Here is an 18294-nt window from a genome sequence, read left to right on the forward strand (position 1 = left end):
CGGGCGCTTGGGGCGGGGGATCGGGGTCCCGGAGGCGGAAGGCCGCTCTCGATTGGGGTTTCCAGGTGAAGGGCCAGAAAGCAACCGGTCGGTCTAGGGCGGGGCGGGCGGGCGGGGCGAGGGCGGAGGGCACATTGCCTCATCCTGTACATTTTACTGGAAACGGAGCGCATCCGGAGGAGGGGCCGGGAGGAGGCCCCGACGCCGCCAATGGCCGGGCAGGGCGCGCGGAGGCCGGCGCGGCGGCAGCCCCTCCGCCCCGCCCCGGTCCCGCGGGCCGGTTATAAAGGTGGGTCCCCGGGGCTGCGCCCGTGCCCGCCCGCCTGTCCTCCCGCCGACCAGTCCCGAGCCCGTCGCAGCCGCAGCCGCAGCCGCAGCCACAGCCGCAGCCACAGCCGCAGCCGGAGGCAGCCGCGCAGCGAGCCGGCGGCGCAGGTGTGCAGGTCCCCGAGCGCCGCGCCCGGGAGCATGATCGTGGACAAGCTGCTGGACGACAGCCGCGGCGGAGAGGGGCTGCTGGACGCGGCCGGCGACTGCGGCCTCATGACCAGCCCGCTGAACCTCGCCTACTTCTACAGCGCGTCGCCGCCCGCCGCCGCCCCGGGCGCCTGCGACGCCGGCTGCTCGGCGTCGGGGCCCTCGGCGCCGGGCTCGCCGGGCTCCGACTCCTCCGACCTGTCCTCCGCCTCCGCCGTGTCCTCCTGCGGGGCCGTCGAGTCCCGGCCGAGAGGCAGCGCCCGCTCCGAGCGGCTGCAAGGTACCCGCCGTCCGGGCGGGGGCGGCCCCGCACGCCGCCGGGAGGGGAGGATCCGGCCGCCCGAGGCGCCTCTGCGCCTTGTTTAGCGGCAGCACATAATCCGACCAGCCGTCACTATTAGGCGACTGCTGGATGCCTCACCCAGTGCTGGGCGTTTGACAACTGGAAGCCCTTTGGCGGTCTGTGAAATCCAGGCTCCCGACAGCTGGCTTCGTAGCTTAAAACGCTTCTGGGAACAAAACTCTGACTTCTGGGGCGCAGGCTGGGGTGAGGGGGTACGGACCCGAACCACAGTATATTTTCTCTCTCTTTTTTTTAAAAGCAACTTTATTAAGCTAGAATTCACATATTATGGCGAGGTTTTGGATATAATGTAGTTTTTTGTGTGTGTGTGACTTTTGTTAGTGAAAGGGTTTGAGGTCCTGACTTGGTTCTTCCTAAGTATTTATGGAAACTTTAAGTAAAAGGACTTTGTGTTCAAGAAAGGAAACCGATATTAACAAGATGTAATAAGGTGAAGCTGGACTGAAAACCAAGTCAATGTATGTTTAGTTTGTGCGGTTGGCCAGTTAGTTTTCTGTGCTTCTGGTTTTGTTCTGTGTGCTTTAGAATGGTTAAGCCACATCTAGCAAAGAAACAATGTTTTCTTTCTTTGGTTGTGATTTGGTTAGTTTCTTTCATTTTTTAAATTTCGAGGGGGGGGGAGGGGGAAAGAAAACGAAACATCGATTTGTTGTTCCTCTTATTTATGCATCATTGGTTGATTCGTATATGTTCGTTCCCTGGCCAGCTATCAAACCGTAGCCGTGGTGTATTTGGGAGGACAGAAGCTCTAACCAAGTGAGCTGCCTGGCCAGGGCTGGTTGCTTTCTTTTCTTAATGAACGGAGCTGCATAATTTGGGGGAAAACATGATGCCACAGTGGGTAGACTAAAGAACCTCTAGACAATCTCAACTGTTGGAGAATCTAATCAGCATGGTTTAAAGAATGTTCTCTTTTAGGTGTTCCTCACTGCCAGCCGCTGCTGTTTCGGTTGTCTTCTTTTAAAAAGTGAATTTCCGTTTTCATTTAAAGAAGTACTTTAATCCACTTGGTTGTATGTAAAAAGTGTGTGAGTGTGTGTGTGTGTGTGTGTGTGTGTGTGTGTGTGTGTATGTATTTAGAACCTTTTCTCCCACATTTGGCTTTCATCTGGTTGAAACTATTTTGCTACTTCCCTGGTTTACGGCATAACCATAGGGGATTTCTCAAACTGCATTTTTCTCCTTGTGACGTTGAGTTATTAACTCCTGTCATTCCAGAGAAATGTTGTGTTAGATTCTGGCAAGATATTCCTAAACTTAAATGTAAAACTAACTAGTCATTTAATTTGCCCCATCATTAAGTTGTTTCTTTCCTATATTTATGATATATACATATATTCAAATTATGCATTGTTTCTTGTCCCATCTTCTTACTTTTTTCCACTGTCAATGAGGCGGCTGGATTATTCATTTCCTGACATTTTGCATGTTTACTTTGTGTTCAACTCATCCCAAGAGGTTATGACATAACAGTGGTCAGAAGTGGAATGCTGTACTCACAGACTACATTTTAAAGTGTGTTTTAAAGTTTAAATATGAAATGAGATTACAGATTTCCTTTTTACTTAGAAGGCCTCTGTGAGCAGTTCCAAAAAGTCAGTGAGGGGAAATCCTGCATGTGTGTGTGGAAATGTGTTTAATCTGAGTGAATTCAAGCAGATTTCTTGGCATAGTTGACTGAACTGAGCGAAATAATAAGAAACACATCTAAGACATTGTTCATTGTTAGGCTTTGGTACATTGAGATCTTTGGAGGAAGTTTGTTTTGTGCTTTCTTAGGTTAGGGGATTAATAGACTTTTACATTTTTATGTGGGCACCAAGCCTTTGGTTTGAAAAGCTAAAAATTCATCATTTATCCTTTGATCCCCCAAGGTTTTTCAAAAGTGAAGAATAATGATAGATCTATGAGAGTTAGTGTGGCAAATCTGTGATACTGTCTCATGGGTTGAAAGGGGCGAGAGACAGAGAGGTTTAATTTGGGTTGTCTCTTGGCTCTGAAGATTCCTGAAACCACAGTTGTATGAGGTTTAACTCTTTAGGGAGCCTGATGGGGCAAAGCATTCAGGCAGCATCAAACCTTAAGTAGGACTGGGGAGTGACATGTAGGCCGTTGACCAGAGCAAGTTGGCAAGGCTTTGCATTCTGGTGATTGGGGACTTTATATGTTAGACAGCTATGCTTTTGAGGTTACTAAGATTTGTGTCTGTGCAGAGACTTAATTGGCATATGTTTTTTTTTTCTTTTGAACAGCTGAGCCCCATATGGGGGTTGGAAGGCAGCAGAGAGGACCCTTTCAAGGTGTTCGTGTGAAGAACTCGGTGAAGGAGCTTTTGCTGCACATCCGAAGTCATAAACAGAAGGCTTCTGGCCAAGCCACAGATGATTTTAAGGTGGCACCTATTTTTTTTGTTTTGGGTCAGAGGTCAGGAAGATTAGTCTGTTGGGGTTATTAGTTTTTGCTGACCTAAATCCCGTAAGTCTTTTGTAGACCACCATGTCCGTAGGACAGGAGGCATATGTGTCTTGCTGTCTGCCGTATTCCTATTGCTTACTTAGCCCAGTGCTAGGCACTTGGTAGGTGGACAAGAGAAATTTAATGAATGAAATTGGGGGCAAAGAAGTAAATGGGGTTCAACTGAAATGGAACATCTTGATTAGAAAGGGAAAACTCAAATGGTCTTATTAATTTTATCTTGACATAGTTGAACTAAGGTGAACAGGCAAATGGGGGAAAGTTGAAAGATAGAATGAAAATTAAGATAGAAAATAAATATTGATAGTGCAGCTGCATCAAAGGTTTATGGTGAGCTGTAAAGAATGGGAGAGATAAGTATGTTTATTGATGTCTATTAAGCAGAAAGCCATTTAATATTATACTAAATTGGAAACTTGTTTTTTCCTTATAGACACAAGGTGTGAACAGAGAGCAATTTACAGGTAAGAATTACTTCTATTCAAGATATTATGGGGCCTTTAGAATAAAATAATGTGGTGTGTTTATGGGCAAAATTTTCAAAATAAAATGATCACAGATTCCACATTCCTTTTTTGGGTATAGAGTTGACAAACACTGTGTCATATAGTGGGAAAAGGAAAGGACCCGATTCGTTGTCTGATGGACCAGCTTGTAAAAGGCCAGCTTTGCTGCATACCCAGTTTTTGGTAAGCGTCTCACTATTTTCCTCTGAATACCTTTCAGAAATTAAATTATATTCTATAGAGCGAAATTATTCCTGGAATAATTTTGGAAGGGAGTGTGCAATTTACTTTTTTCTTTCTTTCCAGACACCACCTCAAACACCAACACCCGCAGAGAGCATGGAAGATGCTCACCACAACGAACCCAAACAAGACAGCAGTGCTGATCTGCTTCAGAACATTATCAACATCAAGAATGAATACAGCCCGGTTTCCCTGAATACTGTCCAAGTGAGCTGGGTGAGCCCTGCGGTGGCCGCTCAGGGCTCTCCCCGAGAGCAGTGCCAGGACTTCCATGGCGGGCAGATCTTCAGTCCACCTCAGAAGTACCAGCCTTTGCAAGTCAGCAGCTCCCCACACATGATGGATCAGGCTTCCATGTACCAGTATTCTCCTCAGAACCAGAACATGCAGCCGCAGCCACAGCAGCAGCCACAGCACTATACCCAGAACCCAACTCTGGAATACAGTCCTTATTCCAGAACTTCCCAGTCTCCCAACTATGAGCCAAACTTCTTCAGTAACCAAGAACTACAGTTCTGCCCAAACCAAAGTTTTGCATCCCTTTTAACCAGTCATGGGGAATGTGAGAATGTTGCTGTTCCCGTTCAGACTTCCCCCAGTGTTCAGCAACAAAATGACGCCCACCTGCAGAACTTCAGCATGGTGCCGCACAGTGCCTGTGAGGCCATGGCGGGGCACGATGCAGGCTCTGTGCCTTTAAGCACCTCACTGCCGTTCCAGAACATCCTCGGAAATTCAATGAACACCACGCAGTTAGGGAAGTCATTTTTTCAGTGGCAAGTAGAGCAGGAAGAAAGCAAACTGGCAAATATCTCCCAAGATCAATTTCTTTCAAAGGATGCAGATGGTGACACGTGAGTATCCCTTTATCTCTATTTTGGTAAACCATATTTGCTGCACATAGTGGGCAGAGGATATCTCTAGGGCATACCAAGTTAGACCTTACCAAATGGTTGGTTAATCAGGATGAAGACTGTAGGTAGAAACTGCTGTTCAATGATAATATTTCAAGAAAGAGTTTTCCTTTTTTTCCCCCTGGCTGAACAAATTACCTTTTCTAAGTTAATAAAAATGTATGTGTTTTCTTTGAATAATTGGCTTTGAAAGACTAGCATAGACTGTATTTATAGAGAGAAAATCAGATTATGATTAGTTGGTCATGGTCAACTGTGAGTTGATTTGTAGATTGAATTCTTATCTGTCCTGATACCTTTGGCCTTGGGCAGGCTATGTAAGTTCTCTGTGCCTCAGTTTCTTGACATGTAAAATGATAATACCTCCTTACTAGGGTTTTTATAAATATTAAAAATAATAGGTTTAAAGTGGTCTGTATGGTGGTTGACATTCTTTTTCTTACTACTCATAGTCTGACTCATCCTGTTGCAACTCAGCCGACAGGACAGTTTATGCTCTGTAATGCTTTGAGTGTACCAACATAATAAGAAAGAGACTAAAGGAATATTTTTCTTTAAGTGAACTTAGTGAAATCAGAAGTAATTCACCTCTTTTCCTTTCCTTGTCTCCCAGGTTCCTCCATATTGCTGTTGCCCAAGGGCGAAGGGCACTTTCCTATGTCCTTGCAAGAAAGATGAATGCACTTCACATGCTGGATATAAAAGAGCACAATGGACAGGTGAGGACCTTGACAGAGCGAAGTGGCAAAAATGTGGTTGCTGTGAAGAGAATGACAGCCAGTCTCATATTCATCCGCAGGTAGTTTCAGAGCTCAAGACCAAAAGAGCTTAGTTAATATTAACTTTGAGATGGTGACTCTTTGCCACCATCAACCTTGAAGTTATTAACATTAACTTCATAGTTATTTCACCAAAGACTAATTGGGTATAATAAAGCCACACCCTAAGTTTACTTTAGTTTTCTTGTATTACAGTATCTTATTATTTATTAATAGGATTTATTTTTCCTATGTGGGTTTTTCCCTCAGTCTTAGTTTAGGTTCATATTCCTTGTCATGATAGTGTTACATGTTTTAAAAACATTTTTTTTCTTCTGAATGTCCACAGAGTGCCTTTCAGGTGGCGGTGGCTGCCAATCAGCATCTTATTGTGCAGGATCTGGTGAACCTTGGAGCTCAGGTGAACACCACCGACTGCTGGGGGAGAACCCCTCTGCATGTCTGTGCTGAGAAGGGCCACTCCCAGGTGCTTCAGGTAAGAGGCAGTTTGCTAGGCTTCCATTAGCACAGGGCCAAAGAGAGGGCTTGAGTATTAGATGTTGGATGTGGGTTGCAATAATCCATTTTGAGTTCACTTATTCAATACTTAGAATACCTGTATAGCTTGTCTCTTGCTAACAGATATATGTTTTTAAAATTTTCAGGCAATTCAGAAGGGTGCGGTGATGAGCAATCAGTTTGTGGATCTTGAGGCAACTAACTATGATGGTAAGCAAATGACACTTTATTGGGTAAAAAACCATTTATAGAGAGGGGCCCATTTGTTCTAAAATTATATTAAGTTTCATACCAAGAAGGAAGGGAGGTAATTAATGCTAAAATATTCTATAGATGAAATTAGCACTAAGAACCAGTGGAGGAATTATTCAGATTGCCTTACTAGTTCTTGTGGAGCCCATTCGTAGGCCATCCTCAAGGTTTGTAATTATAGAACAACCGAAAGGCTTGATGTCATGCTTGACCACTGCTTTGTTATATTTTTCTAGGCCTGACTCCTCTGCACTGTGCGGTCGTGGCCCATAATGCTGTGGTGCATGAACTCCAGAGAAATGAACAGCCACATTCACCTGAAGTTCAGGAGCTTTTACTGAAGAATAAGAGTCTGGTTGACACCATTAAGTGTCTGATTCAAATGGGGGCAGCGGTGGAGGCTAAGGTAAATTCACAGAAGAGTTTGGATATGGGATGGAGAGGAAGTGGTTACAACAAAAACCTGTTCCCAAATAGAGATTAAAACTTTGTGTATTTTGTAAGGTTGCTTCATCATTGTGGGATCTAGACTTAATCTTCTGTTTTTTAGACTGGAAAATAGTTTTTCTCTGCAAAATTGAGGTTTATTTGCTGAGTATCTCTTAAGTACAATGCACTGAGTTAGGGGTTCGGGGCGAGGGGAAGGCCTGAATGTCAGCTACTCGGTCCTTAGGGACCTTCTAATTGAAGAGGTGAGGAATGTAACTAATTATAAGTCTACGGGGTGGCTGCCAAGTCGGAAACATAGGCGAGTACATAATAAATCATTTATTGTATTATATTACAGTACATTGTAAAACAGTATCATCTATGTTTCTACATTTTATGCCCCCCTGTATGTAAAGGTAGACTGTGATAAGAGTCACCTAGGCAAATTAATAGGAATTTAACAGGAATGAGAGATTTCATCTCGTTTGGGGTTAAGGAAGGCTTGAGTCAGAATTTGGGAGGCTGGGTGAAAAGCATGATTGGGCATGCTGTCTGGATGGTCACGTCTTTCCCCTCTTGCCTTTAACAAGGATCGTAAAAGCGGCCGCACAGCCCTGCATTTGGCAGCTGAGGAAGCAAATCTGGAACTCATTCGCCTCTTTTTGGAGCTGCCCAGTTGCCTGTCTTTCGTGAATGCAAAGGTACCTTTCGAAAGCTTCAGTAACTTCACAAGAGTTGGAGTGACTTTTTTTACACCTTTTTCAAGCTTTCAAGCTGTTCTCATGAAAGTCCCCCTTCCTGATGGGCATCATGTTTGTCTCTTTGTCTCAGGCTTACAATGGAAACACTGCCCTCCACGTTGCTGCCAGCCTGCAGTATCGGGTGACGCAGTTGGACGCAGTCCGCCTGTTGATGAGGAAGGGAGCAGACCCAAGTACTCGGAACTTGGAGAACGAGCAGCCAGTGCATTTGGTTCCCGATGGCCCTGTGGGAGAACAGGTGAGGGTGACAGGAGGGACAGGCAAAGCTTTCAGACACTTGGTCTGAAACATAAAGGGAGGTGAGATTGTTCAGGGTGGAGGTGCTCTTCAGGCAGGTTCTATCAGTGTGTGTGCCTGTCGGTGTTACATGAGTCAGTACTGTAGGAGTGTCCAGGAGAGTCCCAGGCACGTAGTCAGTGCTCAGTAAGCATCAGCTGTTACAATTATTTCTAATAACTGATTTTAAATAAGAAATAGGAAGGTTTTTTTTTTTTAAATGCAACTTAGAACCTAGAACTATTTTATACTCTAAACAAAATTATGCTTTACTCATCATATGCTTATATATTATATTCAGAGATTGAATAGTTTCACATGACTGAACTTTTCTTGATAACAAGAATTGAATCTTTTAAGACCTTGAGATATTTTTGATGGAAATTTTCCCTGGGGGAAATGAGGGTGATTGTGGCTATAGGTAGGTCATTACATATTTTCATAATCATAAAATATATGGAGTGCAATTTAGTTGTTTCTTTGATTCACATCCCTCATATGACCATAATGTTATAGGAACCCATATTTGTAGAGCTCTTCATAACTTAAGATGGAGCTCTTTAATTTGTAAAGTTTTCATGTATACACTTAATAGCTATGAAAACTTTACAGTATAAGAATTCAGCTAAGAAAATGAGACTCACAGAAGTTCCACGGATAGGAACCATCATGAAATATTAAATGGCAGTGTCCTAACCCCAGTGTTTGCTTCTACTTCAGGTTTATGGTGTGTAGTCATATAGCGATGTTCACAGCATTTGACTTTTAATGTTCTCAGATTACTCTCCTTTCTGCTTTTGTATTTTTTGGTGTGTGTGAGTTTTTGGGGAGGGTCTTTTCTTCTGTTGTCAGACTGTAGTCATTCAGACTGTGGTCATTGTATCTTCTTCCAGCAGTTGTCAATTGCATTCCCCACCCTAATCTTTTTCTTCTGTATTATGGCTTTTCATCTGCTGTGGACTGAGAGACAGTTAAGAAAATTTGTCAACCTGGTGTTTAAATCATTAGGCTCTGAATGAGCCTAGAGCAAGGGTGGACAAACTTTTTGACTAGAGGGCCACAATGGGTTCTTAAACTGGACGGGAGGGCTGGAACAAAAGCATGGATGGAGTGTTTGTGTGAACTAATATAAATTCAAAGTAAACATCATTACATAAAAGGGTACGGTCTTTTTTTTTTTTTTATTTTTATTCATTTCAAATGGGCCGGATCCGGCCCGCGGGCCGTAGTTTGCCCACGGCTGGCCTAGAGGCTTTCCTGTGATCCGAGAAGTTATGTGCAGATACTTTATTCCTGGGTATCAGAACAGCTGTTTTGACTTGAAGTATATTAAGGATTTATGTGTGTATGAGGTGGGTTCTGGGTTCTTGTTGAAGCTGACCATAAAAAAGAAAACTTACAAATCCTATTCATTTCCATTCCAGATCCGACGTATCCTGAAGGGAAAGTCCATTCAGCAGAGAGCTCCACCGTATTAGCTCTATTGACTTGGAGCCTGGTCGGCAACACTCACTGTCAGTTAGGCAGTCCTAATGTATCTGTATATAGACCATTTGCCCTGTATTGGCAAATGTAAGTTGTTTCTATGAAACAAATATATTTAGTTCACTATTATATAGTGGATTATATTAAAAGAAAAGAAGAAAAATATTTAATTCCTTTTGGCAGATTTAAATATTTCATACCCAGGTATCTGGGATTTAGACATCTGAATTTAATATGAATGGTAAAATTGATTTCAATTAATAGTAGCTTTTGGTTAGGAAATGACTTTGATTTGTTGCATATGGCATTGCTCATGTAGCTCTTGCCAGTTTAAAAGCAGGTAAATTGTAAACTTTCATTTGGCCTGATGGAATATCTGATAGTTATTGGTGTTGGAAAGTCTCTAGTCATTGGACTAGGTGAAAGGTATCATAGTTACAATTTGATTTTTCAAACTGTATAGAATTGTTATTTTCATTTTTTTAAATGTTTGTACATATTTGGTCATGAACATGGCCATATTTGAACTGTGTAAATCAATAAAGTAGAAAAGAATAAGTGAGTTGTCACTATTTTTAAAAATTACACACATTCAAAGGAGTTGTGTGATCACCCAACCACTGTCTGTTTCTGTTGATGAAGCAGATGGAGAGTTGTTCCTCTAGCGGCTGGCAGAGCTCTGTTTGAATTTTAAATATGCTTTTCCTCATGCATTGAGATGAGACATTACTTGTAGGGAATTGCATGTTCTTAAAGAGAACACTGTTTTATGTCTCAATTTCTAGAATTTATCATTTTCTTGCTCTGTTGGGAATTTTGTTTTAGCTTTATAGGATCAACAAAAAGTCAATATTGAAACGTGTCTTACTGGGTTTCCATGTCCAATGATAATGTGCCATGATGTTTTATGTTACCATTGATTGAAAAATCCTTTACTTTTTAGTGATCTTGGTTCTATTAATATTGTTTTGCTTACCTCTGGCATACTCTGAGGAATGTATTCGGATTTGATTGCTCACTAATTCATTGTATACATTTGATTTAGTAAAATACTTTTTTTAAAAATGAGAAGTTTCACAAGTAACTGACTAATCATCTTTGTGGCTTAAATTCTTTAAAAAAAGATAACCTTGAATTAATCACATTGTTTGATTTAGTATGTCTTGTGGACAAAAGTTACAGTTATTGGTATCTGTGAATATGGCTATGATATGAACCAGTCTACTTACACTCATGGAGAACCTCTTGCATGGTTTTAAATAAACTTTAATTCAATAATACTACTCGTCTTAAGGATGTGCATTTTCTTTCCCTAGTCCATTGTTTATATTTCCCTAGGTTGAAAGAGTGCTATTAATTATGAATCTGAATACCTTTAACTTAGCGAATACATTTTAATTTGGATTTTTTTTTTGTTGGGGGAGGAGGGAGAACATGTTTCCTAAAGGTACATACATAACATCAAAGAAACTGCTGAGTTCATGGAAGTTTATTAGATTCTGAAAATATGGAAGATTAATAGATATTGTTGATCATTTAGACATTTATGTGCTAAAAAATAAGTCTTTATGGCTTCATTTTTTCATATTTTATTTTGTGGGCACAGTGAACATAGGAAAAACAATTTGGAGATTACCAGGATCATCCTGAGAGATGTAAATCTGGAAATAGCAGTAAATGGGGTCTTTCCAGTTTGACATGTGAGAACAAACACATAAACATCTCCATCAGCATCAGTGAGTTACTGTATAATTTAGTTCTTGAGAATCTGGTGAATCCTTTCCCTGGAAAAACATACCTATGCTGTATACAGTATCGGAGGCATCACAGCCACTGGGAGTGCACGACTCAGATTAAGAACCTACTGTACTATTTCTTTACATCAAATACAACTTTTCTTCTTTTACATAAACACAAACTTAAGAGTAATTTGCCTTGTAAATGCAACTTGATAGCCAGAAGCGTAGAAATGATATATCCCCATTGAACATAGATACACAATAAGCTTTCCCCCAAGTGAGCTGATGTGTTCTCTTCATCATCCTAAGTTCTCTAATAATTAATTGAACCACTGCTTAGCAAGCATGTGATTTCATGTGTGTGTGTGTGTGTGTATTTGTGTGTGTGTACATGCACAAAACCATATGATAGATAATATGAGGAATTCAAAGGTAGAAAAGATATTTTTTATCCTTAAGATGCATACATGAGAGACACAACATGCACTTTATTAGATACCATAAAAGGGGGAAGAAACAGGTTCAGAAGAGGAAGAATTTGTGTCCAAATGGGAGAATGGGAGAACTTCAAGGCAGAGCCTTTGAGCTGTTCAGAGAGTTGATTTGGATGTTCATTGTGGTGGAGGAGAGGGAGGTGAAGGACAGAAACAGAAAATGATATGAACCAAGACAGAATTTTGGAGGGGAACCACAGGTGATTCAGTGTAGTTTGGTTAGCATTTGGATGGCTAATAAGTTTCATCTTGTGCTCTGCCTCTGGTAATACTCTCATAGTAGCATGTTGAGAAAGATCCTCAAGCAGTCTAGGGCTTGGCAGGAGACAGCACTGTGACTAATGAGCGATACCTGCCTTAGAGGTATGGCGGTGGCACTTGATGGAACATATTTCAAAGAAGGAGCCCCACAGTAGCCAAGACTTACCTGTGCTCATTGCTACAACCTCAGTGCCTAGCACAGAGTCTGGCACATAGTAGTGACTCGCAAATATTGGTTAAATGAGTGATTGGATTTATGCTAATCCTGGTTGGGGTCAGTGGTTCTGGGGGAAATGGTGTTTTCAGCCAGAATTATTAAATACTTAACAAACTAATGAGCATCATGGTCTGAACTTAACCCAGCCACATAATTTAACAGTGACATTGATGATGTGTTAATGAAAATGGGCACAATTGTACTCTTAAAAAAAAAAAAAATCGGGCAGCCCCTCTTTGCAAAGGACTAACTCTAATACTGTAGTTTGGCAGTCAGTAAGGAATTCCCTAAAGTGTCAGAGACCAAATCTTCTGGCTTTATTTGTTAATCAAATCAGTAACATTTAATATCCTGTCTATTTTTACTTAGTCAGGAGTGGAGAATTTCCTCAAACTTCTATAACATTTAATAAATGTCAACTTAAAGTCAGTTCCACTGACTTCCATTTTCTGATTACATCAGTTCTGTATTGAACATAACCTCAGGGAAAAATCAGCTCAGCCACTGGCCAAGTTCTCCCGTTGAGATCAGGCCTGGGCACAAGGCTTTTGATTAGTTATGACCAGACTGCTGGTTTTTTGTTTCTTCTTCTGTGCCCTGGATCTGTCCTTGAGAGGAGGGGTGGGACGGTCCTATCATCAGAGGCCCTGTTCCTAGCACAGTGCCTGATATAGAGTAGACATTTATTGCATACTTCTTAGATGGCATTTAAGTTTATGGCTCCATTTTAAATTTATATTTTCTCAACATATTTTATACTTCATTGTATAAATGTTTTATCACATGAAACTTATGATTTAATCCCCAAATGCTGTTATCCATTAGCTATACACCAATTCTGGTTCTGCTTTATTTTCTCAGCGCCCTCACTCCACCTTTGGAGTCTGTGTAAACCTGGACACATTGCATGGATGGCACATGTCCAGGAGGAATATGGGTGAAGATTGTTCGCAAAGTGTCTCTAGCTTGTGTGTGTGTGTGTGTGTGTGTTTTTTCTTAAAAATTTTCTGTTCATTTTCTTTATTTTAGAAAATTTTTCAATTACAGTTTACATTTAATATTATATTGTATAATTTCAGGTGTATAGCACATTGGTTAGACAATCATATTCTTTTCTTTAATATATTTTATTGATTTTCTACAGAGAGAAAGGGAGAGGGATAGAAAGTTAGAAACATCGATGAGAGAGAAACATCGATCAGCTGCCTCCTGCACACTCCCCACTGGGTATGTGCTCGCAACCAAGGTACATGCCCTTGGCCGGAATCGAACCCGGGACCCTTGAGTCCCCAGGCAAACGCTCTATCCACTGAGCCAAACTAGTTAGGGCGACAATCATATTCTTTACAAAGTCTTTGGCCCTCCTGGTACTTTCAGCATCCAACTGGCACCACACATAGTTATTACAATATTATTGACTGTATTTCCTATGCTGTACTTTATACTATTTTGTAACTACCAATCTGTACTTCTCAATCCATTCACCTGTTTTACCCAGCCACCAACCCTCTCCCATCTGGTAACCATCAGTCTGTTCACTGTATCTGTTTCTGTTTTATTTGTGTGTGTTTTTTTGTTCTTTAGACTCCACATGTAAGTGAAATCCCATGGTATTTGTCTTTCTCTGCTGACTTATTTCACTTAGCATAATTGGAGCTAATTGGGGTGGTGCTCTGCTGTGGTCTAAAGCCAGCCACCGGGTATGTTGGTTCTGAGGCCTCTTGGAAGACACCAGTGTGGGGTGAGTGGTGTTCATGAGGTTAATGCAGATTTATATTTGGCACCTTGCTGAGCCTCGGGCTGCTCAGCACAGCACACATCGAGCCAGTTGTTGCACACATGAAGCCTGCAGACCTTTGAAAGCCTTTAAAAATGACTGCCGCACAGCCAAGGCTGGCCCACAGAGCCTCTTCCGGTGTATGAGTTGGGTAGGATGGGCTCTCAGAGAGTGGTTAGGGCAGAGCGAGTGGTGTTCAATGGGCTAATGCAGATTCAGAATTGGCCAGGTGTGGGGAGGGCTCAACACAGGAAAGATGGTACCCACCTGCTGGCTGTGTGGGAGGAGGGCTCCACACAGGGGCTGTCCCTCCAGCCTTCACTCTGAAGCCACACAACTCAGTTTTTCACTGTATGTCTCCAGAGCTGCGGTTCCTCCTCTGGAGCCCAGGGTGGGTTCCTGCAAGTAAGTCTGTGCACAGGCCCTTTAAGAAGGTGTCTGGGTTTTCAGCAGCCTCTGTCTCACCTAGACGGACAGAATCCCTGCTGATTTGCATAGCCAGATGTTGTGGGGTCTTTGCTTCCTGGTATTGGTGCTCAAGGCTGGGGAGCTCAGTGTGGGGCTGGGACACTTCACTCCTCAGGGGTAACCTTCACACCTGAAATATCCCTCCCAATTCCAACCACCACACATGGCTGTGGGGCCAGCCCATTTAGGTCTCTGCCCTCCTACCAGTCTCAACATGGCTTCCTCTTTATATCCTTAGTTATAATACTTATTTTCAGCTAGTCTTCAGATGGTTCTCCAGGTTGGTTGTTCTAGAATTTAGCTGTAACTTTATGTGGTCGTGCGAAGAGGTGAGCACAGCGTTTATCTATTTCTCCATCTTGACCAGAAGTACTTCTGTCTAGCTTTCTTATGTGTATTCTCTGTCCTCCAGCCCTGTGCTCTCTGCTCCCTCCATCACACTGGTTCCTTTGCCTATCAGCCCACGTGGGTTTTAGAAAGAGAGTAGCCACACAGCAAGTCCACCTGCTGAACGCCCTAGGTTCCAATGTCTGGTGACATTAGCATCTTTATGAAGCTTATTAAATGTGCAAATACCACCGAACCGGTTTGGCTCAGTGGATAGAGCATTGGCCTGCGGACTGAAGGGTCCCAGGTTCGATTCCAGTCAAGGGCATGTACCTTGATTGCGGGCACATCCCCACTGGGGGGCATGCAGGAGGCAGCTGATCGATGTTTCTCTCTCATCGATGTTTCTAACTCTCTATCCCTCTCCCTTCTTTGTAAAAAATCAATAAAATATATTTAAAAAAAATGTGCAAATATGCCTTGGCCCCACCACAGACTTTCTGAATCAGAATTGCCAGGGTTTTCAGGGCTCCTGTCAGATATTTGTGAAGATGGTTTTAGTGCACAGTTTTAGTCTAAATTAGAAAATGCAGACGTTGGAAGGATCTGCGACTGGGCATTAGTCATATGGTGGTAACAGAATGGGTTGCCAGAATGCCCACGGGGAAGAGGTAGCAAACTGATGAATGTTTATTATGTACCTGGCATGCTGGATTCTGTGGTATAGAACTTAGCTTTGAAGGAGAGATCAGGAGTTACCTAATCTGTTTTTCTTTCTTTCTTTCTTTCTCTCTTTCTTTCTTTCTTTCTTTCTTTCTTTCTTTCTTTCTTTCTTTCTTTCTTTCTTTCTTTCTTCCTTTCAACACATTTTAAAGGTCATTCTGATTTTGAATGCTCAACTGTATTGGTTTCCTAGGAGTATGTAATACATTACCACAAACTTGGTGGCTTAAAACAAGAGAAATTGATTCCCTTACAGGGCAGAAGTCTGAAATCAAGGTGTTGGCAGGACTGTGCTCCCTCCAAAGGCTCTAGAGGAGGGTGCTTCCTTGCCTACTTCTGTTTCTGGCATCTCCATACATTTCGTGGCTTGTGGCAGCATAGTTCAAATCTCTGCCTCCATCTTCACATGGCTTTATCCTCTTCTCCCTCTGTCTCTTCTCTGTGTGTTGTTTACTAGTATAAGGACACTTGTCTTTGGATTTAAGGCTCCCTTTTATAATTCTTAATTACATGTGCAAAGACCCCTTTTCCAAATGAAGTAATGTCCACAGGTTGTGTATGATTAGGACATATCTTTTTTTTTGAGAAGGGGGGCACTTTTTAGCCCATTACACCAGGAAAAGAGGCTTAATAATCTTTTCTGCTACCATTTTTTTCCCCTCTTACAAAGCAACTAAGATGAATACTTCTTTCTGAGAAATTCTCTACTCTGTCTTCAGAATCTATGAACATCATTTTTATATAATTATTGATTTAATGTATGATGTATCTACATTTTAGTTATTAGCTGTATTTTTTATTAGCTGTATTTGGCATTGACCAGGAGGCTCATTTTGCATTGATGAACTTTCGTAGAAACAATAAAATAATTATTGAGCTGTAATTAAAAAAACTAATACAAGGACTGCGAGGAGATTTAATTATTTAAACCTTACAACAAAGCTTATTAGATTATCATTAGTCATTCTGTTGTCTGGTACACATTTGAATAAACCTGCTTCCCTTTACCTTGGATCACACTACCTAGAGTTGCTCATGTGGGAAGCAACATGATCACAAATTAAATGCCTGTGTTTGAGACCATCTGACCTTATAATGTGCACCAGAGTAGTCACTTATTGGAAAAAGCAGATGTTTGAAAGTTAAGGGTCAACTTAAGGAAATCCGTGGTTTTAGACAATAAATATTAATCCAAACTCCATAGAAATATATTATTTTAGATCTTATTTTTTTAAGTGACAGCATATGGTTATTAATCTGAAAATAAAAAATTTCTGTAGGTCTTAGGACTTGGCAATTGGATCCAGCACGTGTTTCTTGTTGAAATAGCTTAGTGCCTTTGGGCTTGACAATCCGGACACATTTCAGATTGTGCAATAGTACTAGGTCCCTTTAGCTTAATTGCTTTGGAGCTTAAGTTTGGAATCACAGTTTTTTTTCTATATTTGTGGTACCTTAATCCATGTGGCCTTTGTATTTGCAGCCAAATGTTTCTCAGGCAGGACGTTAGTTTTAAGTGCTTGTACAAGAGTGCGGGGCACCTGTTGACTGGCTCGCATGGAAGCCCCAGGTGTTGACTGCTCTGGAAGTGAACTGCTCTTGTCTTAGAGGGCTCAAGGTTTCTTAGTTTGGGCATTTGAGTCAGTGGGAGTCTGCCCATGGAGAGCCTGTCTTTCAAAATTGGCTCTATACTTGTTTTACATTAGATATCACTTTCATTAATCTTTTAAAATCAATCTCTACCCTTTTGCTCACAAGAAGTATTCCTTCCAGAATTACATTAAAATTTAAAAAACAATGCTCCTTTTTAGGCTCTTGCAGATATGGAAATAAGAACTGTTTATCTTCAGGACAGCAATTTAATTTGGTGCAACTTTTTATGTCTATCTCAAGAAAATTTAAAATATATCACTTGGGAAAATAAGTAAACATTTGGATCTTTTGGGTGCTTCTACCTAAAGGGTCCTGGAAAATTTCTTTAAAATGTAAATTTCTGGACTCAAGTTGTGGGAAACTTTAAGATAATATATTACATTAATGTATCTTTAAAAAATGAGACATATCTAAGGTCCCACAAAATGATTTTTTTGTATAGACCAAATAAGGCTCTATTTTAATTGGTCAATTTTTCCCAACAGACCCCCTAAATTTGATGAAAATTTGTTGTTTTCTCATGTGGTGCAATAGACAGAAATAAATATATAGACAGAAGTTTAACTTACACAGATTATTAATTTCCATTCACATTCCAATCATACAGACCAATTAGATACTTCATTTAAAATTCAGGAATTTAGCTCTAACCGGTTTGGCTCAGTGGATAGAGCATCGGCCTGTGGACTGAAAGGTCCCAGGTTCGATTCCGGTCAAGGGCATGTACCTTGGTTGCGGGCACATCCCCAGTAGGAGGTGTGCAAGAGGCAGCTGATCGATGTTTCTCACCCATCGATGTTTCTAACTCTCTATCCCTCTCCCTTCCTCTCTGTAAAAAAAATCAATAAAATATATTAAAAAAAAATTCAGGAATTTATTGACAGTGGATAAGGTCTATTATGAAGGCTATATAAATGAGTCAATTTTGTTTCTTCTCTCAGCTAAAGTTGCTATATCAAATCTGTTATCAATGTCAAAATGTCTGTTGAATTAGTCTGATGTTTTTCCTATTTCCCTGCCATCATCCATGTCTGGGTTTTTCTGACTTCACTCCTGGATTACAACAATAAACATAATTTTTGTTGTTGTTGTTGTTATGGAAACATTCTAACACACACAAAAGTAGGGAGAATAGTATATTAAACCCCTATGATTTTTTTTAAAGATTCCACATAT

The 18294-nt window shown here is 41.4% G+C and overlaps 1 protein-coding gene across 4 annotated transcripts; it reads left to right on the top strand.

The window, feature by feature from the left end:
- Nucleotides 1-309: 309 nt before the first annotated feature.
- On the top strand, nucleotides 310-10739 carry NFKBIZ (NFKB inhibitor zeta). 4 transcript variants are annotated; one of them, XM_036348820.1, is made up of 12 exons: nucleotides 311-757; nucleotides 3094-3233; nucleotides 3750-3780; nucleotides 3902-4005; nucleotides 4129-4919; nucleotides 5593-5698; nucleotides 6087-6233; nucleotides 6403-6466; nucleotides 6745-6914; nucleotides 7528-7638; nucleotides 7769-7936; nucleotides 9399-10739. In XM_036348820.1, exons 1-12 carry the CDS (start codon nucleotides 469-471, stop codon nucleotides 9450-9452), a joined length of 2175 nt encoding a protein of 724 aa, XP_036204713.1. In that variant the 5' UTR covers nucleotides 311-468; the 3' UTR covers nucleotides 9453-10739. The 4 variants fall into 4 exon arrangements, with proteins under 4 accessions (XP_036204715.1, XP_036204713.1, XP_036204716.1 ...); XM_036348823.1 differs by lacking the exon at nucleotides 311-757 and adding an exon at nucleotides 778-2356; XM_036348824.1 differs by lacking the exon at nucleotides 311-757 and adding an exon at nucleotides 778-1032.
- The last annotated feature ends 7555 nt before the right edge of the window (nucleotides 10740-18294 follow it).

Source organism: Myotis myotis, unplaced genomic scaffold (genome assembly GCF_014108235.1).
Source record: "Myotis myotis isolate mMyoMyo1 unplaced genomic scaffold, mMyoMyo1.p scaffold_m19_p_2, whole genome shotgun sequence".
NCBI classification, from domain to species: domain Eukaryota; kingdom Metazoa; phylum Chordata; class Mammalia; order Chiroptera; family Vespertilionidae; genus Myotis; species Myotis myotis.